The sequence below is a fragment of the Phacochoerus africanus genome, chromosome 8 (genome assembly GCF_016906955.1).
Source record: "Phacochoerus africanus isolate WHEZ1 chromosome 8, ROS_Pafr_v1, whole genome shotgun sequence".
NCBI lineage: Eukaryota > Metazoa > Chordata > Mammalia > Artiodactyla > Suidae > Phacochoerus > Phacochoerus africanus.
The window spans coordinates 74,796,756-74,824,530 of record NC_062551.1 but is presented as its reverse complement, the minus strand read 5'-3'; the positions used below and the strand labels follow the sequence as shown (position 1 = coordinate 74,824,530).

The following is a 27,775-nucleotide window of genomic DNA, read 5'->3' as shown; positions in this document are numbered from 1 at the left end:
TCCCGGGCCAGGGAGTAGACCCAAGCCGCAGTTATGACATATGCCACAGCTGTGGCAATGCTAGATCCTTAACCCACTGTGCCTGGCTAGGGATCGAACCTGCGTCCTAGTGCTCCATAGACACTGCTGATCCCGTTGCACCACAGTGGGAGCTGCCTTAGTTCACTTTTGTATTGCACTGTTTGTCTTTTTTTTTTTTTTTTTTTTGCTTTTTAGGGCTGCTTGTGGCATAGGGAGGTTCCCAGGCTGGGGGTCAAATCTGAGCTACAGCTGCTGGCCTTCACCACAGCCACACAATGCAGGATGCGAGTCGAACCACGTCTGTGACCTATACCACAGCTCACGGCAATGCCAGATCCTTAACCCACTGAGTGAGACCAGGGATCAAACCCGAAACCTCATGATTACTAGTCAGATTCATTTCTGCTGCACAGTGGGAACTCCTGTTTGTCTTTTTTATTACATGTAGACCTTTTTCCCTGTTTGTTTGTTAGTTTTTTCCTTTTTAGGGCTGCACCCGAGGCACATGGAGTTTCCAGGCTAGGTGTCCAGTAGGAGCTGTGGCCTACAGCAGAGCCACAGCAATTCAGGATCCGAACCAAGTCTTCAACCTACACCACAGCTCATGGCGATGCTGGATCCTTAACCCACTGAGCAAGGCCAGGGATCGAGCCCGAGTCCTTTTGGGTGCTAGTCGGGTTTGTTAACTGCCGAGCCATGACGGGATCTCCTTGTTTTTTGTTTTGATACTAATCCATCATATATGTTGTAACCACCCACTTCCAGTTTGTGGCTTGTCATTTTAGGGTTTGTTTTTTTTTTAATGAATAGAAATTCTTAATTTTAATGTCATGTATCAATTTTTTTCAATATATAGTTGGCAATTTTTTTTTTTTAAGAACTTCCTTCCTGGAGTTCCCATTATGGCTCAGTGGAAACAAAATCTGACTAGTATCCATGAGGATGCAGGTTCAGTCCCTGGCCTCGCTCAGTGGGTTAAGGATCTGGTGTTGCCGTGAGCTGTGGTGTAGGTCGCAGGTGCTGCTCATAGTCTGTGTTGCTGTGGCTGTGGTGTAGGCTGGCAGCTATAGCTCCTGTTCAACCCCTAACCTGGGAACCTCCACATGCTGCTGGTGCGGCCCTAAAAAAAAAAAAAGAAAAGAAAAAACTTCCTTCCTACTTTGCATTTATAAAGATAGTCCCTCATATATTGTCTTCCAAACGTCTTATGATTTTGCCTTTTACGTTAATGTCTTTAATCTGTTTATAGTTAATTTTATATATGGTGTGAGATAAAGAGCTTATTTATTTTCCATTTTAAAAATAAGCACATCAGATTGTCCCAGTACTATATATTGAAAAAAAGACCTCTCTTTCATTTGGCTATGGCCAAGAGTAACCATTATCATACATCAAGTGTCCACAAATGTATGGGGTTTATTTCTGGGCTCTTTACTATCTGTTCTCTGTCTGCGTGCCAGCCTCACGCTGACTTAGTTTCTAAATTTTTATGTAACAACTCTGGGTATCTGGTAAGACTTTGGCCCTTTGCTTTTCTATAATTTTATTTTATTTTTATTTATTCATTTATTTTAAATTTATTCTATTGGAGTTCCCATTGTGGCTCAGTGGTTAACGAATTCAACTAGGAACCATGAGGTTGCAGGTTTGATCCCTGGCCTTGCTCAGTGGGTTAAGGATCTGGCGTTGCCGTGAGCTGTGGTGTAGGTCACAGATGCAGCTCGGATCCCGTGTTGCTGTAGCTCTGGTGTAGGCCAGCGGCTACAGCTCCAATTGGACCCCTAGCCTGGGAACCTCCATATGCTGCGGGAGTGGCTCTAGAAAAGGCAAAAAGACAATAAATAAATAAATAAATAAATAAAATAAATTTATTCTATTGAAGTATAGTTGATTTACAATTATGTGTTAATTTCTGCTGTACAGCAGAGTGATTCGGTTATATATGTACATACACATCTTTTTCACATTCTGTTCCATTATGGTTTCTCACAGGATACTGAATATAGTTCCCTGTGCTATACAGCAGGACCTCATTGTTTGTCCATTCTATATATAATAATTTGCATCTGCTAATCCCAAACTCCCAATCCATCCTTCCCCAACACCCCTCCCACTTGGCAACCACAAGTTTGTTCTCTATGTCTGAGTCTCTTTCTGTTTCATAGATAAGTTCATTTTTTTAAATTTTTTTGGCCATGCCTGCAGCATGTGGACATTCCTGGGCCAGGGATCAAACCTGTGCCACAGCAGAAACCTGAGTGGCTGCAGTGACAATGCGATATCCTTAACTCTCTGAGCCACAGGAAAACTCCCTGAACTGTATCTTTTATAGTGTGCGAATTTGGGCTCTGGTCCAGTTGAGGCCATCTAATGGTTTGGATTCTCAGGGGGATTTTACACTGCTCTCTTTGGTGCCAAGATATGATATGAGCTGTTTTTTGTGTGGCCTTCTTTCCATTAAGATCTGACCCTTTGCGGCCCAGTTTTATTCTGGAAGGCCCTCCCAAGAGACTTCCTGCCTTGGGGGGATGGGGAGAACTCCAGCTTGCTGAGTTTTGCAGATGCCCTCGCTGCCCACCCTCAAAGCTTTGCTTGCTCTGTGGATTCCAGCCTTCACTTGTATTTGTTTGATCTGTCAGTATTCCTTACTGATTTGTCAGTCCTTTGATTCATTTTTTAATTTATTTTTTATTTTTTATTACTCAATGAATTTATTATTTTTATAGTTGTACAATGATCATCACAATCCAATTTTATAGGATTTCCATCCCACAACCCCAGCGCATTCCCCCACCCCCCAAACTGTCTCCTTTGGAAACCGTAAGTATTTCAAAGTCTGTGAGTCAGTATCTGTTTTGCAAAGAAGTTCATTCTGTCCTTTTTTTAGATTCCACATGTCAGTGAAAACATTTGATGTTGGTGTCTCATTGTATGACTGACTTCACTCAGCATGATAATTTCAAGGTGCACCCGTGTTGCTAAAAATACCAGTATTTCGTTCCTTTTACTGGCTGAGTAATATTCCATTGTGTATATGCACCACATTTTCTTGATCCACTCCTCTGTCAATGGACATTTAGGTTGTTTCCATGTCTTGGCTATTGCAAATAGTGCTGCAGTGAACAGTGGAGTACCTGTGTCTTTTCGAGTTATGGTTTTCTCTGGATAGATGCCCAGGAGTGGGATTGCTGGATCAAATGGAGTTCTATTTTTAGTTTTCTGAGGAATCTCCATACTGTTTTCCACAGGGGTTGCACCAATTTGCAATCCCACCAAGAGTGTAATAGGGTTCCTTTTTCTTCACACCATCTCCAGCACTTATTGTTTGTAGACTTTTTGATGATGGCCATTCTGGCCGGTGTAAGGTGGAACCTCATAGTGGTTTTGATTTGCATTTCTCTAATCATGAGTGACGTTGAACATCTTTTCATGTGTTTTTTGGCCATCTGTAGGTCTTCTTTGGAGAATTATCTGTTTAGATCTTCTGCCCATTTTTTGATAGAGTTGTTTGGTTTTTTGGTATTGAGCTGCAGAAGGTGTTTATAAATTTTGGAGATTAATCCCTTGTCAGTCGATTCATTTGCAAAGATTTTCTCCCATTCTATGGGTTGTCTTTTTGTTTTGTTTAGGGTTTCCTTTGCTGTGCAGAAACTTTTAAGTTTAATTAGGTCCCATTTGTTTATTTTTGTTTTTACTGTCATTACTCTAAGAGGATCTGAGAAGATGTTGCTGTCGTTTATGTCAGAGAGTGTTTGGCCTATGTTTTCCTCTAAGAGTTTTATAATGTCTGGTCTTATATCTAGGTCTTTAATCCATTTTGCATTTATTTTTGTGTATGGTGTTAGGGAGTGTTCTAATTTCATTCTTTTCCATGTGGCTGTCCAGTTTTCCCAACACCACTTATTGAACAGGCTGTCTTTTCTGCATTGTATATTCTTGGCTCCTTTGTCATAGATTAGTTGGCTGTAGGTGTGTGGGTTTAATTCTGGGCTTTTTTTTTTTTTTTGTCTTTTTGCCTTTTTCTAGGGCCACACCCATGGCATATGGAGGGTCCCAGGTTAGGAGTCTAATCTGAGCCGTAGCCACTGGCCTATGCCAGAGCCACAGCAATGAGGGATCCGAGCCGCATGTGCAACCTACACCACAGCTCACAGCAACGCCGGATCCTTAACCCACTGAGCAAGGCCAGGGATCAAACCTGCAACCTCATGGTTCCTAGTTGGATTCGTTAACCACTGAGCCACAATGGGAACTCCTGGGCTTTCTGTCCTGTTCCACTGATCTATATTTCTGTCTTTGTGCCAGTACCATACAGTTTTGATGATTGTTGCTTTGTAGTATAGTCTTAAGTCAGGGAGCCTGATTCCTCCAGCTCCCTTTTTCTTTTTCAGGATATCTTTGGCTTTTCTGGTTTTTTTGTGCTTCCAGATAAACTTTAAAATATTTTGTTCGAGTTCTGTGAAAAATGTCCTTGGTAAATTGATAAGGATTGCATTGAATCTGTAGATTGCCTTGGGTAGTATAGTCATTTTGATAATATTAACTCTTCCAATCCAACAGCATGGTATGTCTTTCCATCTATTTGTGTCATCTTTTATTTCTTTCATCAGTGTCTTACAGTTTTCAGAGTACAGGTCTTTTGTCTCTTTAGGTAGGTTTACTCCTAGGTATTTTATTCTTTCGGATGTGATGGTAAATGGGATTGCTTCCCTAATTTCTCTTTCTCATCTTTCATTGTTAGTATATAGAAATGCCGTTGATTTCTGTGTATTAATTTTGTATCCTGTGACTTTGCCAAATTCCTGGATGAGCTCTAACAGTTTTCTGGTAGCGTCTCTAGGATTCTCTAGGTATAGTATCATGTCATCTGCAAATAGTGATAGTTTTACTTCTTCCTTTCCAATTGGGATTCCTTTTATCTCTTTTACTTCTCTGATTGCTGTGGCTAAGACTTCCAACACTATGTTGAATAGTAGTTGATTCATTTTAAAAGATGTCCTACAGGGATTTCCCTGGTGGCTCAGTGGCTTAAGGATCTGGCCTTGTCACTGCTGGGCTCCGCTATAGTGCGGATTTGATCCCTGGCCTCGGAACTCCCACGTGCTGCGAGTGCAGCCAAAAAAAAAAAAGTTGTCCTACAATTTTTCTCAGCATTTATAGCTGTGTATAGTGAGCGTCAGCCAGGGTACCTGGTGTACCATGCTTCCAGAAATTAAGATGCTTCAATTTCTTTTCAGTTACAGTTTTGTGCTTCATTTGGCAGCAGCAGACTCTGAAGGTTAGAACTAAGTCTTAGTAATGTTTATTTCTGGCTTTTTTTTAATAACTTTTTTTTTTTGCTTTTTGGACCCGCACCTGTGGCATATGGAGGTTCCCAGGCTAGGGGTCAAATCGGAGCTGTAGCCACTGGCCTACACCACAGCCACAGCAAGGCAGGATCCGAGCCACCTCTTCAACCTACACCACAGCTCATAGCAATGAAAGATCCTTAACCCACTGAGCAAGGCCAGGGATTGAACCTGCATCCTCATGGATGCTAGTCAGATTCATTAACCACTGAGCCATGACAGGAACTCCTATAACATATTTCGTAACACTCATTAATATAAAGAAAGGGAGTTGATAAATGCCAATTAATGACAGAATTTGCCCTTTTGGGACAGACTAAGGATCTGGTGAACCCAGAATTCCATGTCTGTCTGTGGGAGTTTTGTCCTTGTTTATAATGAAAAGAGCACACCTTATAGAGTGAAGTAGACTTTGGCCTTGAATCTGGGCATGTTGGTGAGACCTGGGTCAGGTGACCGCCCCTCTGAGCTGTATTTTGCTCATTGGCACAACAGGAGCGATGGTACTAAAACTCACCCAGGGGATTATTGTGGGTGTCGATGAGGTGGCATGAATATGGAGGTTGTCACAGCAGTGATTCCAGTCACCTCTTGGTGGCCTGTATCAGAGGTGTGCTCCCCATGTGCTGCTGCCCTTGGGCAACGACAAGCCTTCTATTTCTCATGCCCGCCACCTCCCTCAAGTGTTTAGGATGGTGGATCTTATTATTGGAAAGGCTGTGTTTTCTCTGGACACAGTTCCACCCACAGACCTTCCCTAGGATCCATGGTTTCCTCACAGCTCAGTGGGATACCAGTCAGACCTCTGTATGGTGAGCTCTCCAATCAGCTACTCACATCCAAGCATGACTTTGTGCCTGAACAGTGAGTGCAGTTAGAATTTTCAGGGTATCGAGGTTCCCTGGTGACCTTGTGGTTAAGGATTCAATGTTGTCACTGCCAAAAAGTAAAAAAAATTAAAAAAAAGAATTTGCATGGTATTTACAGCCTGCCTTCCTTCCGACACAGAATACCCCCTTGTGCTCCTGCTCACTGGGGACATATTTTCGCCCACAGTGGAAACTGTCTTTCTAATATTTGCCAGCTTGAAACTGGAAGTGGTAACTTGTGCTTATTCATATTTCCTTGCTTGTTAGTGAGGTTGAACATCTGTTTTCTATATAGAGTATATTGACCACTGATATTTTTGTCTTCTTTTTTTTTTTTAGGACCACACCTGCGGCACATGGAGGTTCCCAGGCTAGGGGTCGAATTAGAGCTATAGTTACCGGCCTGCACCACAGCCACAGCAATTCAGGACCCAAGCCTCATCTGTGACCTTCACCACAGCTCACGGTAATGCTGGATCCTTAACCCACTGAGCGAGGCCAGGGATCAAACCTGAAACCTCATGGTTCCTAGTCGGATTCGTTTCTGCTGGGCCACGACAGGGACTCCCAGACCACTGATTATTTATTTTGTGAATTGCCTGTTCATTACTCTGACTCATTTTTCTGTTGGAAGATTTTTTTCTTGTTGATTAATTTTTAACAACTGCTTCATTGAGATAGTCGCATACCATACAATTCACCTGTTTTAGGTGTACAGTTCCATAGCTTTTAGTTTATTCACAGAGCTGTGCAACTGTCATCACCAAAACATTTTCATTATCCCCAGAAGAAACCCATCACCCGTTAGCAGTCACTTCTTATTTATCTCTATCCCCCAAGCCCTAGGCAGCCACTTTCTATCATTGTGGAGTCTGGGCGTTTCATATAAATGGAACCATGCAATTTGTGGCTGGCTTCTTTCACGTAGCACAGTATTTTCAAGCTTTGTTCAGGTTGTAGCGCGTTATTAGTACTTTCTTATTGTCAAATAATACTCCATTTTATGGATATGCCACATTTTATTTATCCACTCATTAGCTGATGGATATTTGGGCTGTTTTGACCTTTTGACTTATGAATAAGTAAACATTCATCTGCAAGCCTTATGTGGCTGTATGTTTTCACTGTTGATTAATTTTAAGAGCCTTTTATGTATCAGAACTATTAGCACTTACTTTCCATATAGGCTGTAAATATTTTCCCCCAGTTTATATTTGCATTTGAGAAACTGAGAAGATACGGGTAGAGATGTGAATGGAACAGAACATTCAGATTTCTGACCAGTCTTTCATATCCCTAAGAATTAAGATCGTGTGCCCTCACTTCCCACCGTGGCCCCTATAAGCAGGCCCCTTGAGGTTGGTCTGCTTCCTGCTCCCTGTCTTTCTCTGTGTCTCTGTCTCTCACTCAGCCTGCTTGCCTTTGGGCCACAAACCAGGCAGCACTTGGGGTGGTTTCCAAGTTTCTCTCAGAAGCTCGCACTTCAAAGTGGCTGGCTGAAAACCCGCCAGCATTGCAAGTCTTCCGTTAAAAGGCTTCCAGCAGCTTTGCTGATTCACGCTGCTGCAGGTTGGGGGTTCAGGGGCTGGAGGTCAGTAGCACTGTTTCTTCAAGGGCCAGCGCTGGGGCCTGAGCTGCTGCTGTTGCTGCTGCTGCTTTCTTTTGTTTGCTTTTTAGGGCCTCACCAGTGGCATATGGAAGTTCCCCATTCTGGAATCGGAGCTACAGCCCCCGGCCTACACCACAGCCACAGCAATGCAGGATCCAAGCCGCATCTGTGACCTACAGCACAGCTCACAGCAATGCCAGATCCTTTAACCCACTGAGCAAGGCCAGGGATTGAACCTACATCTTCATGAATACTAGTCAGTCATTTCGCATCACCACAATGGGAATTCCCTGAGCTGCTTCTAATCCTCCCGGGACTGCTGTCCAAAAACTCCATTCTGGAGCAACCCTCAGCACTTGGATTTGATGAGGCCAGGAGTTTTAAGAAATCATTGGAAATCGAGACATTGAATTCTTGACTTTTTTATCCAGATGTACCTTAAGTTTTTGAGGTCTCTCAAAATAGTCCCCTGAAATATCCTCTTACTAATTTAGTTTTTCTCAGTCAAGTTTTACAAAATATTAACTTTGGTTTAATCCTCTTTGGAATAGTAAATATACAATTTGATGCTGGCTTATGTAGTTTATATATATTCATATATCTTTCATAGTTGATGTTCACGTCCTATAGAGTTCATGGCCGTGAACTATTTCCAACATAGGGGAAGTTTTAGATTGAAAAAAACATCTGCTGAATGCTAGGGAAATATCTCACTTTATTGTCATTCACAGGGTATCTGTTATACTTCAAATATATGCATTTGTAATCTGGCAGTCTTATTAATGAAATCATTTACTCAACATTTATCAAATCTTAGTGGTAGAAGGGCCCTTGGCAGTCACTAATCCTAATGAGGAAACAAACCTAGAAGAAGTCAGTCACGTGAATAGCACGTGCTGCATTGAAGTCCACATAATCCAGTTCCAAATAATTAGTATTCAACCTACTTTTTTCTTTTGGTTTGGATTCTTGATCTTAGTTCCATGGGGCAGCTAATCCATCCTTTGAAATTGCCACGGTCTGTTTTTTCTCAGTGGAAGCCTCGTTACTCCTCCACAGTCGTCGTGTTCTTTGTAGACAGAAGGTAGCTTTTGCTGTCACATATGAGGCTTGTCTTCCAGTTACTGTTGAGTGGAAGCATTGCAGTTTGCAGGGCCTTTTCCTGGTCTTTTTCCTGGTCGAAGCTGTATCTGTCTTGGGTGCTTGGATACTGATGAGAAGAGAGGGGCAGAGAGGAAAGCATTGTGTTAGATCATTGTTGCTGGTGAGGGTTTATATGTAATAAGAATGATGGTGGCTGACAGCAACTTTGTGAAGTGGGAACTTTTTTTTTTTTTTGGCTCTTTGGGGCCGCACCTGTGGCATAGGGAAGTTCCCAGGCTAGGGATTGAATTGGAGCTACAGCGGGCAGCCTACACCACAGCCACAGCAATGTGGGATCCAAGCCACGTCTTCGACCTACACTACAGCTCACGGCAGTGCCGGATCCCCCACCCATTAAGCAAAGCCAGGGATCAAACCCGTGTCCTCATGGATACTAGTCGGGCTCGTTACCGCAGCGCCACAATGGGGACTTCTGAAGTGGGAACTTTTATTATCACTCCTGTTTTACAGAAAGGACATAGAGGCCCAGGGATTTAAGTACTCTTGCCCAAGGGACTTAGCTACCTTTGACTGGATTCCAAGGCAAGAGATTTAACTGGGTCTGGGGAGTCGCTTGCAGAACTGTGTATGTGAGACGCTCCCTGGAGAGGCCTTCATCGCCGTCGTGCTGCGGAGGTGGTTCATCTGGGTCTGGAAAAGGCTCCCAGCTGCTCTTCTAGGGGATTTTCAGTTTTGACCCCTTAAGGAATTTTTGCTCATCAAGATTTCCCGAGTGACACATTCTTTGTGCAAATTACCATCATGTTCCATTTCCCTTATGAGAAATTTTTTCCTGTTGAGAAGTTTTTAGTCACTAGGTCTTATGGAAAATGTCTGAAAGGTTTTATGGTGAGTAGAAACAAAGAAGCTCTGACTTTGCCGACGTTTTCTTTCTTCTTTCTTCCCTTCTCTCTTTGTTTTACTTTCTCAGTTTTCTGGCCGCCCTTGCCCCGGCCATGCCCTTAGCATATGGGGCAGGGATCAAGCCCACACCACATCAGTGATAACACGGGATCCTTAACCCACTGCACCACAAGGGAGCTCCTGCTTTCTCAGTTGTAGTATTTTAATAGAAAACATTTACAAATGATCCAACAAAGCCCAGAAACCCAGAAAGAATATAGCGTGGAAAGTGTAACTCCTTTCCTCCCTTCCCCTGCTGCCCTGAGGGCACCCCCATACAGTTTCTTCTATATCCCTCCAGAGACGTGAGCATTTTTCTTTTAAATGTGAGTGAGAGATAGGAATTCTTGTGGTTTCGGACCAACAGCATGGCCCAGCTTCTCCCAGGAAGGATCGGGTGCTAAATGTTAAGGACATTGAGCCGCTCGAAGAAGAAGTGCTTAAAACTTCCGAAGGATGTTATAATAATCAGCAGGAGGGCCCCTTGCACAGGCTGCTCAGAAAGGTTGGATTCTGGGCACCAGCCAAACCCTTCCCGCGCTGGCAGTTGTGGGGGGTGGTGACAGTGTCACCTTCTTTGCATCCTGGGGGTCCAGCTCTGTAAGACTTCTTCAGTTGTTTTTCTGCGTCTCCTCTCCCTCTTTCAGCCTATTCTTACTCATGAGCCAGAGCAGCCTTTCGGAAATGGGAGTCCAATCGTGGCCCTCTTTTGCTTAAACCCCTGGCATGATTCACGTGGGCTAGGGCTGCAAGCCAGGTCCTGGGGTGATGGGGGAGGCCTCCAGCCTGTCCCTGCAGCTGCATTTCTCACCTCACTCTCCACTCACTCGTTGCTCTCGTCATGCCGAAGTGTGCAGTTCTCCCCCAGCCCGGTCCCCAGGCATGCACACCGTTCCTTGTCACACACCCAGACCGTTGCTTGTGCTGACCTCTCCTTGGACGTCCTTCCTGCCTTTGTTCATGTGTCTTTGTAGCTGTGCTGCACACCACATCCTTCCAGGGTGGCATTTGGTGGCGCCCTTTCAGCACTCATCAGTCAGTAGTGACAGAGTTTGGGCCATTCCGAAGAAGGTTCTAGAGGGTGGGTCCCCAGACGGTCCTGGCCTTCTTCCCCTTGGAGCCACCAGCTGCCAGCAGGGCGCCCGTGCTAGGTAGTGCTCTACAGATGACTGAGGTACTGTCCACTGCACAGTCCCCTCAGTCCACCGCATGCAAAGGGTGGACCCTAAGCCCGTTTGTATTTAACCCGAGTGCATGCGTCTGCTCAGGCTTTCTGCCCTGAGTTGCACGCTAACAAAGGCCTGACAGCAGAAGTTTGAAGCCAAATGGGAACAAAAGTCCCATGTGCTTTTTTTGTCACTTTGGACCAGGCTTTGACTCCTTTGTTCTCCAACTGCCTTCCTGAGGCTTGATCAGCTGCCTTGTCCCAGAGGAGCCATGTGATTCACTGGTAAAGGGAGTTCACTAGTTCACTACAACTAGTCTTAGTTTAATTTTAGTGAGTGTTTTAATTCATGTTTTTCTTTTTTGTTTAACTGTGTACCAGTCAGACTTGTTTCAGAGAAATAATATCTAATTCTACTTTTGCCAGTATTCGTGCAGTACTTCCTGTTATTGGGAGTTGTGGTGTACGTGAGCTATGGAGTACGTCACAGACGTGGCTTGGGTCCCGCGTTGCTGTGGCCATGGTGCAGGCCGGCAGCTATAGATCCAGTTGGACCCCTAGCCTGGGAACCTCCTGTTATTTACCTTCTTTAATCCTCGCAGTCACTGTGTATGTGATGGTTCTCCAGTTGCATGAATGAGCAGTCTGTAACTCAGAGAAGCTTGCCTGAGGACCTCCCGCCCCTGGAAAGATTGGAGCCAGGATTCACTTGCATGTCCCTTGTGTCTGAGTCCATTGGTCTTCTCTCTCCTTTCTCCAGTAATTCATCCCATGGAGGTCCGTTCCTTCTTGTGACTTTAATCCCCATCCCTGCTGTAGGCATCTCAACTGTAATTGGCCAAAACAGAACTCTCGCTTTCCCCCAACTAAACCTTTGCTCCCACCATCATTCCTCACCTCAGTAAGTGGCATCACCACTTGGCCAGTTTCTCAGCTAAACATTTTCTTTCTTTCTTTCTTTTTTTAAATTATAGTTGACTTACAATGTTCTGTCAATTGCTATACAGTAAAGTGACCCAGTTATACAAATGTATAGATTATTTTTCTCACATTGTCCTCCATCATCTTCTATCACAAGTGATCAGATATAGTTCACTGTGCTATTAGATGTAGGTCCCTGTGCTATACACAGGATCTCGTTGCTTATGCCTCCAACTGCAATAGTTTGTCTCTACTAACCCCAGACTCCTAGTCCATCCCACTCCCTCCCCCTTCCCCTTGGCCACCACAAGTCTGTTCTCCATGTCCTTGAATTTGTTTCTTTTCTGTAGGTAGATTCATTTGTGCCATATATTAGATTCCAGATATAAGTGATATCATATGGTATTTTTCTGCCTCTTTCTGACTGACTTCACTTAATATGAGAGTCTCTAGTTCCATCCATGTTGCTGCAAATGGCCTTATTTTGTTCTTTTTTATGGCTGAGTAGTATTCTGTTGTGTATATATGTACCATATCTTCTTAATCCATTCATCTGTTGAAGGACAGTTATCAGGCTTCACATTTTCATGTCATCCTGACTCCTTTCTTTTCTCACAACCCACATCTGCTTGACCAGCCAGTTATGTTGGCTCCACCAAAACATATCTGACTACTTCTGCCTCCACCTTTGTAGAGACCGCTTTCATCTTTTGCTTTTCTCCTGGTGTTCCTATGTCCACTCTGGTCCCCTTGCAGTCACTCTTCTGCTCTCAGCCCTCCCAGGGCATCCCAGAATGCTTAGAAGAAACTCTTAAAGCCTAACTTGCCTCTTAAGACCTGGAGTGATCTCAGCCTCTGCTGCTGCCCTAAGTGGCCCCTTTGCCAGGGTCACACCTGCCTCAGGCCTTTGCATTTGCTCTTCCTTGTGTCTGTTATGGTCCCTGGGCTTATGGTGGCATGGCTTGCTCCTCACTTCATTCAGGTCTTTGCTTAAATGTCACCTCCTCAGAGAGGTCCTCCTTGACCCTCTTCTTAGATAGTAAATAGCCTCTGCCTCAGCTTAGTTTGATTTTCTTCTCAGCACTTAGCATGTGACATTATGTATCATATGGATTTATTACTCGTCTTCCCCACTGGGCTCAAAGCACTAATATTGTACCTAAGGCAAGCACAGAGTAGATGCTCTTTCAATGTTTGTGAAATTCTTTGGTCTCTGTTTTATTATCTGTTTCTTGGTTTGTGGATCGAGGACCCCGAGAGGGGAACACGGTCCGTGGAGTAGTTGTGCACCTGTGTCACACCACGGAGCTGTTGCTTCTCTATGTTGGGGAGAGTCTCATTCTTGAATATTGTTTCTCAAATACATAGAGATGCTGTTGTGATTGATATAGACTGGCAATTCTTTTTCTCTTATTTTCGTGGCCATGCTCACAGCATGCATAAGTTCCCGGGCCAGGGATCAAACCCACGCCACAACAGCAACCTGAGTCACTGCAGTGACAGTGGTGGATCCTTAACCCGCTGTGCCACAAGGGAACTCCTAGAAATTCATTTTCTGTAGTGGTTTTTATTATTTTTTTAACTAACAAGAACTAAGAGTTCCTTGGTGGCCTATCCATTAAGGATATGGCACTGTCACTGCTGTGGTGCATTTTTCTTCCCTGGTCCAGGAACTTTTGTATGCTACAGGTGGAGGCAAAAACAAAAAACAAACAAGCACCAGAAGTACAGTGATCGTTTTGTAAAAGTCCACAGAATATTTTGACCTTGACTTAGTCATATTCAACAAGGCCAGGAGTCCACCTTATACCACCTATTCCCCAACTTGATTTGACAGCAAGGTCCTGGGGTAGGTGCTATAAACAGCTGGAAGGAAGCAGACAGATGTAGTCCCACCCAGCAATGAGCTTATTAAACTTGGTAGGGAAGGCCACCTGCCAGTGTCATTTCAGGCTGTGGCAGTATGCCACCACTGCTCAGGGAATATTGGGCCAGGGGAACAGGGGGAATGTTGGGAGAATGATTAGACTTCACGCAAAACCCCACATGCTCTGATTCTGTCTCTGGTAGCAAGGCCCTTAATTTAATTTAATTAATTACCCTGCATCAAGTTTCAAGAGTCCCCAGAACAAGTACTGGCCTAATGCATTCAAAACTGGCACAGGTGCTGGGACACAAGACACAGCTTCTTCAGGGCCATGCAGCCTTCCCACTCAGCCACGTTCTTCGAGCAGCGGGCTCCATCAGGGGTCTACAGGATGCCCGCTCCCTCTTCTGAAGTGTGGTTCTGGAGGGGAGTTCTCTCCATGGCTCAGTGATAACAAACCCAACTAGGTTCCATGAGGACACAGGTTCCGATCCCTGGCCTTGCTCAGTGTGTTGAGGATCTGGCGTTGGTTGCCATGAGCCGTGGTGTAGGCTGCACATTTGGCTCTGATCCTGTGTTGCTGTAGCTGTGGCTGTGGCTGTGGCCAGAGGCTGCACCTCTGATTCAACCCCTAGCCTGGGAACTTCCATATGCCACACATGCAGCCCTAAAAAGCCAAAAAAAAAAAGTATGGTTCTATCTTAGAGATAGTGGAAGTTGTAGAGTTTGAAAAGCAAAGTCAGTATCACAATTTAATTTTATATTTAGACATTATTTTTAGATTTAAAAAAAATCAGTGTTTTTATAACATACACTTCAGCAAAGAAAATGTTACCAAATCTTGGCTGGAAGGATTATGTAGAGGGAAGCAGTGATTTTCAGGGTGGGGCTGCAATCCGCTAGAAGATGAAGTATCAGCATTTGGGGCTGCTGGGAAGGGCTGAGTCAGGTTTGTATGTTTATCTGAAAGGGAAATTGATTTTATTTTATTATTATTTTTTTTAGGGCCGCACCCACAGCACATGGAAGTTCCTAGGCTAGCGTTGAATCAGAACTGTAGCTGCCAGCTTACACCATAGCCACAGCAATGCAGGATCCTAGCTCACTGCAATGCTGGATCCCCAACCCACTGGACGAAGGCAGAGATGGAGCCCGAGTCCTCACGGATACTAGTTGGGTTCGTTACCACTGAGCCACAACAGCAGCTTCCAGGAAAATTGATTTTATAAGTTTGAGAAACACAAGCTTAATAGAAGAGCTGTGTTTGCTGGGCAAGGAGGAAAGTGCCGGAAGGGCTGGTTTTGTTAATATCTGTGTCCCTGCCACATTACACTGGAAAGGGACAGGGTTGTCACACCGGGTAGGTTGGTGGGGTTGAGCAAGTAGGTTTCATGTTTGCAGGGCTGGCCTGCTGCAAACTCCCGTTTCCTTGGCCTGAGTGTGTGTGTACTGGCTTGTGTGTAGCAGCCACCAGGAATGCTGAGTGACTAGAAACCAAATGGTGATCCCTGTCTCTTGCTCTCAGGTGCCTCAAGGCCCCTGGCTGGCTGTGTCGTTGTCCTGTCCTGCAGCTGGCGCAGCACATTCTGGGAACCGGCGCGGCTGTTTGTCAAGATCAGCGTCTCCTGCTGGTAGCCAGTTGTTTCCTGACTTAATAGCTTCCCTCTGTGCAGCAGTGTGGAAACCATGGCTGCAGTATAGTGCCTGCTAATAACCTGGGTAATATTTCATGTTTGACAGGTGCCCATTTGACTTTGAGATGGAGCGGCACTCTGTGGACCCACTTAGAGCTCTGGGCAGGCTCTCCAGCCTTCAGCCGGGAGCACTCACGGGGTTTACAGAACAGTTGTTCAATATAAAGTGCTTCTCCAGCAGAGAAAATTGCCCTGAGTGGTTTTTGCCCAGTGCCCCTCCTTCTCCTAATGTTAATTGGGCTCTGGGATTTTTCCAGATGGCATTTAGAAGGAATAATGGGTTATGATTACAACGTCTAAACAAGGTTCAAGTCACCAAATAGTTATTGAGTACACCCGAGGTGCCCAGGAGAAAAAGCTGTGTAGAAACCATCTGATGTGGTCTTTGGCTTAAAAAAAAAAAAGTCTGCCTCTCTGCTTCCTGGTAACAGTCGTTTGCTGAGGGCTCACCACGTGCCACCCCCTGGACAGGCCCTCTGCCCCCATTACCTAGCTTAATCCTGTAACGAACATGGGCAGCAGTCCTGGCAGCCCCATTCTGCCAAAGAGGAACTTTGCTGGAGGTCACCTGCGGGTGTGGTAGGTGGCGGGACCTGGATATGGGCCCTTCCGGACTTGGCCCCAGAGGTTCTGCTGCCTCCGTGGTGCTGAACTGCCTCTCAAGTCCCTGAGTCTTAGAGGCAGCAGTGTCGGACTTGGTGCCCGGTACAGCTGTGCCCTTGGTTGGCAGGAGATTGGGCTGTCCCACGCCTGGCACCGTGCCACTTGGCATGTCGAAGACACTCCGTAAATGCCATTTTGTTGTTGCTGGAGGGGACTGGGATTCAGGTTTTGTTGAACTGATCAGAGTGGATTTCACAATCCAAGGAGAACCCTTTCTCACGTCGGTGGTCTCTTTGTGGGTGTTTTGGAACCGAAAGGCAAATTGAGAGGGATTGCGTTGTTTTTGCAGCAGCCCCCCTTCCCCCAGTCCCACTCCAGTCAGCCTCTGTGGCTCTTTCTGCTCCTCAGGACAGTGCCGGTGATGGTGCCAGGAGCACAGTTGAAAGCGACTCTTTCTCTGCCTGGATTGAGTGTGGCACCTGTACCTCACTTTCTTCCTATTACAGATTTTGCTCATTTTGAAAAAAGTTCACATATTAAAATATAGGAAAAGCATGTGTTTAAATAGTAGATCTTGTGTGTGTCTGAATAAAGAAACAGAGCACGCCTCGGTCTTCGAAGCCCCTGATTGTGCTGCCTTCTGTATCCAGAGAAAACGTTATCCTGAGGTGGTGGTTGTTGCTAATATTCCCTTTTCTTTACGGTTTACCGTCTGTATCTCTGGCTGAAGGAAGCTACCACAAAACTTCGTGGCTTCGACCATCAGCAGTTTATTCTTTCTCCCCATTTTGTGGGTGGACCAGGCAGTTGTTTTTGTTCCACGAGGTGTTGAGGTCATTCACGGGCCAGCTTTGAGCCGGTGCCTGGGCTGAAGCCTCGGTGCTATCGGCTGGGGTCTCTCAGCTCTTCCTCGCGTGGCCTGGGCACAGTGACGTCTCCTCCAGGGCCCCTCCGTGTGTCCTCTCTGCCCCGCAGGAGTGCCTGAACATCTCTGCAGCAGGGTGTCTGGGTTGGTTCCAAGAGAGCAAAGCAGAATCTTCCAGACCTCTAAAGGGCCAGGCTTGGACAGTCACTGCCTCCTGTTGGGCAGAGTCATCACAGGGCCACCCAGATTCAGCTGGATCCGATGGCAGGTGCAGTCCGATGGGAAGGATGGTCGGCGGCTGTCCTCGGAGACTGTGCCCATGCCATCCGTGTCCGTGTCGCTGTGGGGCTTCCCCAGGTCCCTCATGTTTCCATTCCCAAGTGAATTCCTTGCGAGGTCTGCCAGGGCTTGTGTCCGCCCAGGCCACTGGTCCTCACGAGAGCATCCCAGCTCTGACACCGAGGTCTGCCCCGTTCATCAGGGAAGTTGACCAAGCAGGTGGCAGTGTGACAGAGGGTGCCTGCTCGCAGGCAAGAGTTGATCAGGCAGCCAAAAACAGAAAAAAAGAGAGAGAGAGTTGGTCAGAAGGCCATGCCGGGCTCCTTGTGGGCAAGCCCCTAACATGAGGGCTGTAGGCTCTGTGGGCTCTGTGGGCTCTGAGGTCTTGTTCTGTTTGCATTTTCTGTCATGCTAAGATTTTAGGATTTTTCTTAGAAGCAGCTTTTGGAGTTATTTTTGGCCATGGTCACAGCATATGGAAGTTTCCGGTCCAGAGATCAAACCCGTGCCACAGCAGTGACGAGACACCAGATCCTTAACTGCTAGGCCACCAGGGAACTCCCAGAAGCAGCTTTAACTAAGGCCCACGCATAGTGCCCTTGAAGCAAGATGAAATGAGGGGGAAGATTCCCCCCAGTTGTGCTTAGTGACGGGCCCTGCAACCATGGGCGGGCTGCCACTTGATCCCCAGCCTGGGTAACCAGAAGTCTACTGGCTGCTGATCTTATTTTTGTGTTTAACGTCTCCTCAGAATGGGCAGCTCCCACTTAACGGCCCGCCTCTGGCGTCCCCGTGTCCCTCGGTGTGGTCCAGGCAGGTGCCTCCTGCCCCACACTCACCTCTTGTCCTGGTCCCCTCTAAGCTCGGCCAGATCTTGGCAGGGTCCTTTCAGTGTGGCGTGTGGAAGAGGCGGCCAGAGGCCTGCACGTCACGCAAGAGCCGTTCACCAGGTCTGGAGATGGGGCCGCCCAGCTCCTGCCCAGCCTTTCGGAGGGGAGGACCCGCCAGCAGGCCCCTCACCCGTTCACCACATCGCCCTGGGGAGAGAGGGGCTGTTGGAGCTTTCTAGCAGGCAGCCTGCTGGTGGATGGGAGTGGGTGAAGACAGCCTGGGGCCCTGCGCCCCGCCTGGCCCTGGGGGTGAGCCATCAGAAGAGCCACAGCGCTGCCCACAGACAGACGGGCCGTTTAGCACTTGCAGGCCCCTCGGGCGCTCGCACTGCAAGGCGGTCACAGGATGGGCTTGTGAGCAGAGTTTAGTGCTGCCAATCTGTGTGTGGAGATGCCCCCTCTTCTCTTCCTTCCTCCCAGCCCTCTGACTGCTCCCCGCTTCTCCCTCCCTGGGTCCTTTCCCGTTTTCTCTCTATCCATTCTTTGATTTTGTCAGAACAGATGCTCTTTTAGGGCTGTTTCTCTGTTGGAACAGCTTCAGAGGCTGCCTCAGAGGGATTCCAGAAGCCTCTGGTGTTCTCCTCCCGACACCCACATTTGGGGAGGAGCCCACTTCTGGGCGGGCATCTCGCACGGAAAACTGCAGTTAACTTCGGGTGGAAAACATTGCTCATGGCTCACAGCTGCTCCCCGTGCTAGGGGCGGGTGGGGGCCTGGAGGTACCGCCACCATCCAGGCTCTCCAGGGACCTTTACCCACTCCCCCCACCCCCCAGCCTCTGGAGATGAGCTCCCCCCAGCCCCCGCGTGTCCACCCAGGAGACCTGGGCTTGGCTGCCTTTCCCTGGGAGCGTTGGGGGTGTGGCCACACAAGGCCTTGCTGCGGCCTTGGCTCCAGGCAAGGCCAGTAATCACCTGACCTTTGAGCTGGCAGGTCCCCTCCACCCTGTTGGCCAGGAGTCTTTTCTCACGTTTATCTTCCCAGCAAGTCAGATCGCTTTCTGGCTAGAGGGCCCTGCTTGCAGCAGGCTCCAGCCCAGGGGCCTGCAAACAGCTCTGTAGCTCGGGGTGGGGGAGGTGTTCAGCTGAGGCTCCCCAGTCATTTCGAAGCCTGGGAGAGACTTCCTCCCAGCTCGGTTTTCTGGTTGGCTCCTGGTGAAGGTGAGGGGCCCAGGCCCACTGCCAGGAGGGAAAGGTTTGGGCCTGATTCTGAAGGCCATTGTGCCGCAGCTGACTGAGGAGGCCCTGGTGGGCCCTCCCTTTCTATGCTTGGGAGGCATTTCACCCAGAGCTCCTGAGGACAGGAGGTGAATGTGCTCACATGCGCACCCCCCCACACACACCCGGGTCAGCTCACACGGCCTTCACGGCAGAGAGAAGACAGCTCAGAGGCTGGTTTGGCCCAGGCCCCTGCTTGCCACCTCCCTTTGGTTCCATTTACATCTTGCCTGGTGTGTACCCGCTTTAGGTCCCGGGCCTAAGGGCCCCGGCCTGGGGTTTCAGCCCATGGGTTGGTTCTCTTCCATGTCCTCCAAAACGTCCCTGATTTAGCTCCGACCTGCTCAGGAACAGAACAGGCCAGCTTCTCCCTTGCACTCCTCTAGGTCACGAATGGAATTTTCCAGGGCTGGAACACCGGGAGAAGGATGCCTTCATATAGCAGCCTTTGCTCTGGTGGCTCCGTGCTGTGCCGGCTGGTTTGGTGCTGAGCAGTTTGTTCAGCAGACGCAGAAGGGCCAGCTGCCCCATGCCTGACCTCCTGACTCCAGGACCAGCTTCCAGCTCTTTGCTGCTCACACTTAAGAGGGTGAGCCACAGGCACTTATGATCTGAGAGATCCAAGAAGCCGTGCCTCTGGCTGGGAGCTTGTGTGTGGAGGCTGGAGTCAAAGGGGCATGCCGGGGAGACTGGAGGAAACGAAAGGGTGTCTTCCAGTCTCCAGTAGCAGCGACTGTGCACTCACTGGCTCAGGGACTGGCACCCCATGGCACACAGCTTGTTGCCACTTACTTGGTGGAGCCCCGCCCATCTACTCGGTGACTTCCCCCAGTTTAGCAAATATATCCCCCCACTTTTTTGGTAAAGATTCCAGACACCACAGGGTGGGTGGGCTTTGCGTCCTTCAAAGCTGCTCTGTGCTGGCTGAGCCACGTGCATGGGGGTGTGGCTTTGGTGGTGTCTCATCACAGCCACACAGCCATACATGGTCACTGTGGCTGCAGAGCTGCAGCGGTGACTCAGCCCCAAGAGGCTGATGTAACCGGGGAAGAGCCGAAGCCTGTGAGGGGCTGCTGAGACCTGAGGCTGAAAGCACGTGTCCGTCTCACCCGCCCTCCCTCTCTCCCAGCAACAGCCTGGAGCGGCTCAGAGCCGACCCAGGCCTCAGAGGGGGGTTCTGGGAGAGCTGCAAAAGGAAACCACTGCCATCTATCTGATTCTGGGCCAGGGCGTGACAGCCCAGCCCTGCAGGGGTCTTTGTCACGTGGTCCGGGAGTGGGCGTTGATGTTGACTTGGAAAGTGGTTTCTTTTCCCTAGAAAATGCTCATCTTGAGACGAACTCTGGTGTGGTGCTGTGGGGGCGGGAGAGCTGTTTTTAGATACCGATTTAGACATGGCTTGTGCAATTCAGGATGATTCGCATCAGGTCGGCATCAGGTCGTGGAGATTTTGTGAGCATTTTTGACTTGAGGCAGTTGTGGGATTTCCAGGCAGTAAGTGACGCCTTTGATAGAGAAACAGCAGCCAGGCCAGCAGCTGTTGGGGTCAGGATCAGAGTTCATTCTTCCTCCGGGCACAGCCTGGAGAAGTTTCTGGAAGCAGAGGGCTCATCAACCTTCTGTAATTTCCTGCGCCCATGAATCGGGGAGGGGGAGAGAGGGCTCCTCGCCCCCCAGGGCCAGGCTCTGCCAAGGACAGGGAGCTTGCCCAGAGCCCTGTGGGTGCCATGGGAGAGGGGCCGCTTCCTGAAATGCCGGAAGATGAACCAAGCGCGTATTTCACAGAGAAAAATAAAAACAGAGACACAGAGAAAAATAAAAACAGAAGGGTTTCATAAAACCACATGTATCCAGTTGAAGGATCTGTCCTTTATTCTAAGATGTGTTATGCATGCTTTTTGTAAAAGCTGTTTAGTGACTCTGTCTTTCTTTTTTTGAAATGCTAATAGTAGTCAGTGTCTTGTGTTGGTCCCTCCACACCTTTGGAGGTTTGGGAGCTCTCCTGGCCGGTTAGCCCAGGAATCTAGAAGCTCCAGTTTGGTCCGGGCTTGCAGAGGCACCTGGCGCCTCTGTCCTCTGTGGATTTGTTTTCGTCCTCCCCATCTCCCCACTTCTCATCTGGGCATGTTGGGGCTGCTGTCGGGGCCTGTGGGTCCTCCCTTGTGCTAACACGAAGGCCCTTTGGCTCTCCCCAGCCATGGATTTTCCCCAGCACAGCCAGCACGTCTTGGAGCAGTTGAACCAGCAGCGGCAACTGGGGCTTTTGTGTGACTGCACTTTTGTGGTGGACGGTGTTGACTTTAAGGCTCATAAAGCCGTGCTGGCAGCCTGCAGCGAGTACTTCAAGATGCTCTTCGTGGACCAGAAGGATGTGGTGCACCTGGACATCAGTAACGCGGCAGGTACCCCGCTGGGTCCAGGGCCGACTTGCGGAGGGGCATAAGCTGTGGTGGCCCCGTGCCATGCCAGCCCCTCCTGACACAGCCCCTGCCGTCCTGTGAGCAGCACCTGCCAGCCATGGGGTGCACAGGACACAGGCCACGAGTGGGTGGGCACCACACTCCTACCACCTTGGCCTGTCACTACTGGGAACAGGGTGGTGAGGGGAGAGCTGGCAGGAACGACTCGTGATAAGGTCTAGGCCAGAGTGAACACAGGACAAGCTCATCAGGAGGGCCACAGAGCAGGTGGACTCGGAGGCTGGACCCTTTCCCTTGCTGCGTCAGTCCCGAACCCCATACACCGGTGCCAGCCTTGATGGGGATGGTCAGCCGGGGTGTCAGGAAGGTCTTCTTCGTAATGAGGAAGGAACTAACTGGTCCTAGATTCGGGTTCCCAACCCAGAATGGTGTGACATGCCGCCAGAAACTCGGGCAAGGTGTTGGTCCTTCGTTTTACAGATGTGGAAACTGAGACCCCAAGAGGTCAGGTGACTGGCCTGGAGGTCAGATAGTTTGTGGTATAGCCCTGATGGGAACCAGGGGTGACGCACTCTGTCCTCCAGTGGCGGAGCGTAGCAGCTGGGCAGAGTGCTCCAGGTGGGCGTCCCACCCCCTGCCCTCTCCGGGTGGACTTCTCTTTGGAGACGGCTTGATGTCTGGGCCAAGAAGCCCCAGGTTGTCCACCTCTGCTGGCACAGGACTTGGCAAGATGGTGGCCTGCCACTCAGCTTTCCACAAATCCCTGGATCCTGCCACCGAGTAGAGTGGCTGGACAGGCTGCTGGTGCCAGGCCTTGAGGGTGGTCTGTGATGGCTGTCTATGTCCTTGGCAGGCTTGGCACAAGTGCTGGAGTTTATGTACACAGCCAAGCTGAGCCTGAGCTCTGAGAACGTGGACGATGTTCTGGCTGTGGCCAGCTTCCTGCAGATGCAGGAGATCATCACCGCCTGCCATGCCCTCAAGTCACTGGCCGAGCCAGCCACCAGCCCGGGGGAGAGTGTGGAGGCCTCGGCAGTGGAGGGTAAGATCCTCGGCAGGCTGTTCCTGAGCAGGTGACTTTCGATGGGAGCTCTGCCCCTGCCTCTGTGTCACCTCTCTCTGTCAGGGTCCTCCTCTGTGTTGTGGGGAGCTGTTGAGGAGGGGCCCCTCAGAAGGGCCCTTCTGGCCTGCATCTCCCTTGTGCTCCGCTGCACGAGGGCACCAGGCAGCAGTGCCGGGCTCAAGGCCTTTGCACAGGGCTTCGCTCCTCGGCAGCTCTCCTCTCCCACGTCCTTCCTCCTGCTCCCCATACCGCTTCAGGAAGGCCCCCTGATGCCCCGGGTGGGCCAGGTTCCTGTGGCACTTTCTGAGTGCCACGCTCTCCTTATAAGTGTAGATCTCTGATCAGTGTCATTTCTTTTGTGAGGTCTGTCCCCCAACCAGTCGCAAGCCCCATGGGAGCAGCAGCCAGGACTGCTGCACCCCAGGCCCAGCCAACAGCCTGGCGGGGAGTCAGTAATCTGGTGAATGGGCAGACTGATAACCACTACTTAGTTGTGTCCCCAGGGAGGGTCTGGAAGAGCTGGCAAGTTCTGGGCCACCTCCCCCCCTCCAAACAGTGGGCACTTGATGGGAAATGGCAGGTCTGTCTTGTTCTATCTCCAGTGGGGGACAAGAGAGCCAAAGAGGAGAAGGCTGCTGCCTCCACGCTGAGTGAGCTGGACCCGGCCAGAAGCAGTCCACCCACGGGCCCAGGCAGGGAGCCCAAAGAGGAGCGAGGCGGCCAGGCCGAGAGCATGGCCAGCGGTGCGTTGTGATGCTAGGACCTGGCTGGCGGTCCCTCACCTGCCAGCAGTGCAGGCCCTACCCAGGAGGCTCCTGGGGGAGGGAGGGTGGGAGGGAGGTACAGGCAGCTGCCCCCCTTGACCAGCCTATTATTGGTTCTGGGGCGCCTGTTCCAGGAGCACAAGCAGCCTGAGCTCAGAGGCATGTCCCCCGCCCCAGGCCACAGCTGCTTCCAGGGACCTGGTCCAGGGGAGCCCTCTGGCCTTCAGACAGAGGGTCCCAATCCAGCCTCCGCTGCCCCCACGCCCCTACCCTAGGTGCAGAGCAGACGGAGAAGGCCGATGCCCCTCGGGAGCCACCACCGGTGGAGCTCAAGCCTGACCCCACGAGTGGCATGGCTGCTGCTGAGGCTGAGGCTGCCTTGTCAGAGAGCTCGGAGCAAGGTACCCTTGGCAGCCGGGCCAGCCAGCACGCGTCCCCTGCACACAGCCTCTCCCTCCTGCCTCAGCCAGTCTCACTCTGAGTCACTCTTTGATCTCAGCTCTTGAACCTACATCATCTTTTCTCATTCTTGAACTGGTTATCAGTTTCTTGGTTGTGCACCCTGGCCGTGTCTCCCATTAGCACAGAAAGGTCCCGGCCCAGCAGTGGCCCTGCTGCTTTTCCCCAGGCTCAGCACCTGGGGGAGTCTTGCAGCCCAGGGCCGACCCCACCTCACCCCACTCCCTGCGCTCCACTGCTTGTTGGCTGATGGCACCCTTGCCACCGTGTCACCAGCCTGGGGCCCACGGTGGTGGCCAGAGGCCCATCCGCATCCTCCGAGCAGCAAATGTCTGGGTCAGCGGTGTCCCCTGTGCGTCCCCTGGCCGCTGCTGGGGACCACGTACCTGTGGCCACCAGACCCTGCGGCGGTGAGCAGACGCCCGGGGGCGCTTCCTGGCGCTCGCTTGGCCCCGAGGTCGTGTCCCTTTGGAGGCCCCTCTCGCCCTCCCAGGCGCCTCAGGGCCGGCCCTTCTTGCGCAGAAATGGAGGTGGAGCCGGCCAGGAAGGGAGAGGAGCGGGACGAGGAGGACGCCGCGCCCGCTGCCGTCAAGGAGGAGGGGCCGCCGCTGGAGAAGGGAGAGGCCCCCGAGGAGAGCGAGGAGTCGGCCAGCACGGACTCGGGCCAGGAGCTGGGCGCCGAGGCGCGGGGCCTGCGCTCCGGCACCTACGGCGACCGCACGGAGTCCAAGGCCTACGGCTCGGTCATCCACAAGTGCGAGGTGCGCGTGGGCGATCGGGGGGCGATTGGGGGGTGGCGGGGGCGGACCGGTTCTGACAGCCCGCCCGCCGGCCCACAGGACTGCGGCAAGGAGTTCACGCACACGGGCAACTTCAAGCGGCACATCCGCATCCACACGGGCGAGAAGCCCTTCTCGTGCCGGGAGTGCAGCAAGGCCTTCTCCGACCCGGCTGCGTGCAAGGCCCACGAGAAGACCCACAGGTAGGCCCCGCCCCGCCCGCCCGCGGTCCGTCCGTCCGTCGGTCCGTCCGCCCGCCCACCCCGCGAGCCCGCTCTCGCCTGCCGCCGCAGCCCGCTGAAGCCCTACGGCTGCGAGGAGTGCGGCAAGAGCTACCGGCTCATCAGCCTGCTGAACCTGCACAAGAAGCGGCACTCGGGCGAGGCGCGCTACCGCTGCGAGGACTGCGGCAAGCTCTTCACCACGTCAGGCAACCTCAAGCGGCACCAGCTGGTGCACAGTGGCGAGAAGCCCTACCAGTGCGACTACTGCGGCCGCTCCTTCTCCGACCCCACGTCTAAGATGCGCCACCTGGAGACCCACGACACCGATAAGGAGCACAAGTGCCCTCACTGCGACAAGAAGTTCAACCAGGTCGGGGACCCGGCGCCGGCCGCTTCCGCCCCGGGGACTGAGGCCCACGAGGGACGGGCCGGGTGGGGACAGGGGCTCTTGGCCGCTGTGCTGAGGAAGCTGGGGGCGGAGGGCGGGGGCAGGTTCACGGCGTGGGCCGGGGCGCGGGGGTCGCCCTCTTCCGCCGGCCTGGAGGAAGGCCGGGGCTGGGGGCTGGGAAAATCGGCTTGGCCCCTGCGGGAGGTGCTGCTGTGGGGCTGAGAGCGGGTTCCCGGGGTGTCGCTGACGCCCCGCCTGGCGCAGGTGGGGAACTTGAAGGCCCATCTGAAGATCCACATCGCCGACGGGCCCCTCAAGTGCCGGGAGTGTGGGAAGCAGTTCACCACGTCAGGTAGGGCCAGGCCGCCCTGTCCCCGTCCCGTCCCCGCCCCTGTCCCCCGTCACGGCGCGTGGGCCCGGCCCCACCTCGGTCTCGCCACAGGGAACCTGAAGCGGCACCTTCGGATTCACAGCGGGGAGAAACCGTACGTGTGCGTCCACTGCCAGCGGCAGTTCGCGGACCCCGGCGCCCTGCAGCGGCACGTCCGCATCCACACGGGTGGGTGAGCCGCCCGGGAGCCAGGGGCGGGTGGGACGGGCACGCCGGAGGAGAGGGGGCACCGCCTCCTCCTGCGTCCCTTGTCTCCCTGCCCAGGTGAGAAACCGTGCCAGTGTGTGATGTGCGGCAAGGCCTTCACTCAGGCCAGCTCCCTCATCGCCCACGTGCGCCAGCACACCGGGGAGAAGCCCTACGTCTGCGAGCGCTGCGGCAAGAGGTCCTGCCCCCGCCCCCTGCTGTGGAGGGAGCGGGTCAGGGACCAGCCTGGGGCCGGCTGGGAGTCGGGCCGCCTGCCGTCCAGCCCAGGCGCTGGTCCCAGGGCTCCTCCCATCGGGACGCGGAGGCGGAGGCTTCGGCGGAGGCCCGGGCTGTTTGGTGCAAGCTTCTCTCTCTGCAGATTCGTCCAGTCCAGCCAGTTGGCCAATCACATCCGCCACCATGACAACATCCGCCCCCACAAGTGCAGCGTGTGCAGCAAGGCCTTCGTCAACGTGGGCGACCTGTCCAAGCACATCATCATCCACACTGGTGAGTGGGTGCCCCTCGCCTCCCCGTCCCAAGCCCTGACTCTGGGGCAGGTGGTGGAGTGGGAGGAGCCCCAGACCCCCGCCTTGGGTGCTGGCACTTGCCGGAGGTGGCCTTGGAAGCAGTTCAACTCCAAAATGCAGGCCCCAGTTTCTCAGTTTCCAGGAGGGGCGGGGGCCACTGGAGGCGTCTTTGTGGCTCAGGTGGCCCACCTCAGAGCGCTTCCTACTGGAAGACAGGGCTGCTGGGGAAACTGGAGGCCACTGAGGTCCTCCCCCCTGCACCCCCCCAATGGCAGGAGAGAACCTTGCCTCCCCCCCCAGGAGAGAAGCCTTACCTGTGTGACAAGTGCGGTCGCGGCTTTAACCGGGTGGACAACCTGCGTTCCCACGTGAAGACCGTGCACCAGGGCAAGGCAGGCATCAAAATCCTGGAGCCAGAGGAGGGCGGTGAGGTCAGCGTGGTCACCGTCGATGACATGGTCACGCTGGCCACAGAGGCACTCGCGGCAACGGCTGTCACTCAGCTCACAGGTGGGGGCCGTCACAGCCCACCGGGCAGCAGGGGGTGGTTACAGGAGGGGTTGCCTCTGGGTGGCAGAGGAGCAGGTGACTTTGACCTCAGGCCCTGCGATTCTGCCCACAGTGGTGCCCGTGGGGGCCGCCGTGACCGCCGATGAGACAGAAGTACTTAAAGCCGAGATCAGCAAAGCTGTGAAGCAAGTGCAGGAAGAAGGTGAGAGGGGCTCCCTGCCGGGAAAGCTGGTGGGCCCGGGGCCCTTCCTCTTCTGACTGCAACCCCACTTCCCACAGATCCCAACACCCACATCCTTTACGCCTGCGACTCCTGTGGGGATAAGTTCCTGGATGCCAACAGCCTGGCCCAGCACGTGCGCATCCACACCGCCCAGGCACTGGTCATGTTCCAGACGGACGCGGACTTCTACCAGCAGTACGGGCCCGGCAGCACGTGGCCGGCCGGGCAGGTGTTGCAGGCTGGGGAGCTGGTCTTCCGCCCTCGGGACGGGGCTGATGGGCAGCCTGCCCTGGCAGAGACACCCCCCACGGCCCCTGAATGTCCACCGCCTGCTGAGTGAGCAGGCACCCCTCCTCCTGACTGTTTATTTAAGGATGGATGGCACCCTAGAACTGAGAGGGGTGGCCCCATTCCGTAGAGAGAATAAATTTGATTATTTTCTAA

At 51.6% G+C, this 27,775-nt stretch overlaps 2 protein-coding genes across 10 annotated transcripts in view; one reads left to right on the top strand and one right to left on the bottom strand.

The window, feature by feature from the left end:
* The window catches only part of ZBTB17 (zinc finger and BTB domain containing 17), a 34,832-nt gene extending 7,057 nt beyond the window's left edge, over positions 1–27,775 (top strand). Inside the window, exons 3-17 of one of the 7 annotated variants that reach the window (XM_047792023.1) lie at positions 15,372–15,477; positions 21,590–21,796; positions 22,668–22,856; positions 23,480–23,620; positions 23,917–24,042; positions 24,623–24,861; positions 24,940–25,082; positions 25,173–25,473; positions 25,756–25,843; positions 25,934–26,050; positions 26,147–26,267; positions 26,448–26,578; positions 26,899–27,108; positions 27,221–27,310; positions 27,388–27,775. In XM_047792023.1, the coding sequence (XP_047647979.1) occupies positions 15,372–15,477; positions 21,590–21,796; positions 22,668–22,856; positions 23,480–23,620; positions 23,917–24,042; positions 24,623–24,861; positions 24,940–25,082; positions 25,173–25,473; positions 25,756–25,843; positions 25,934–26,050; positions 26,147–26,267; positions 26,448–26,578; positions 26,899–27,108; positions 27,221–27,310; positions 27,388–27,671 (2,493 nt within the window). In that variant the 3' untranslated portion in view covers positions 27,672–27,775. The other 6 variants (XM_047792026.1, XM_047792024.1, XM_047792029.1 and 3 more) reach the window with 6 other exon arrangements.
* On the bottom strand, positions 8,554–18,926 carry LOC125133648 (uncharacterized). Of its 3 annotated transcripts, XR_007136489.1 has the most exons (3): positions 18,127–18,926; positions 16,030–17,528; positions 8,554–9,057 (listed from the first exon to the last, which is right to left on the bottom strand). XR_007136489.1 is itself a non-coding variant. In XM_047792032.1 (2 exons), exons 1-2 carry the CDS (start codon positions 16,658–16,660, stop codon positions 8,969–8,971), a joined length of 720 nt encoding a protein of 239 aa, XP_047647988.1. In that variant the 5' UTR covers positions 16,661–18,926; the 3' UTR covers positions 8,554–8,968. The 3 variants fall into 3 exon arrangements, 2 of the variants coding, with proteins under 2 accessions (XP_047647988.1, XP_047647987.1); XM_047792032.1 differs by having other exon boundaries at positions 16,030–18,926; XM_047792031.1 differs by lacking the exon at positions 8,554–9,057 and adding an exon at positions 14,565–14,809 and having other exon boundaries at positions 16,030–18,926.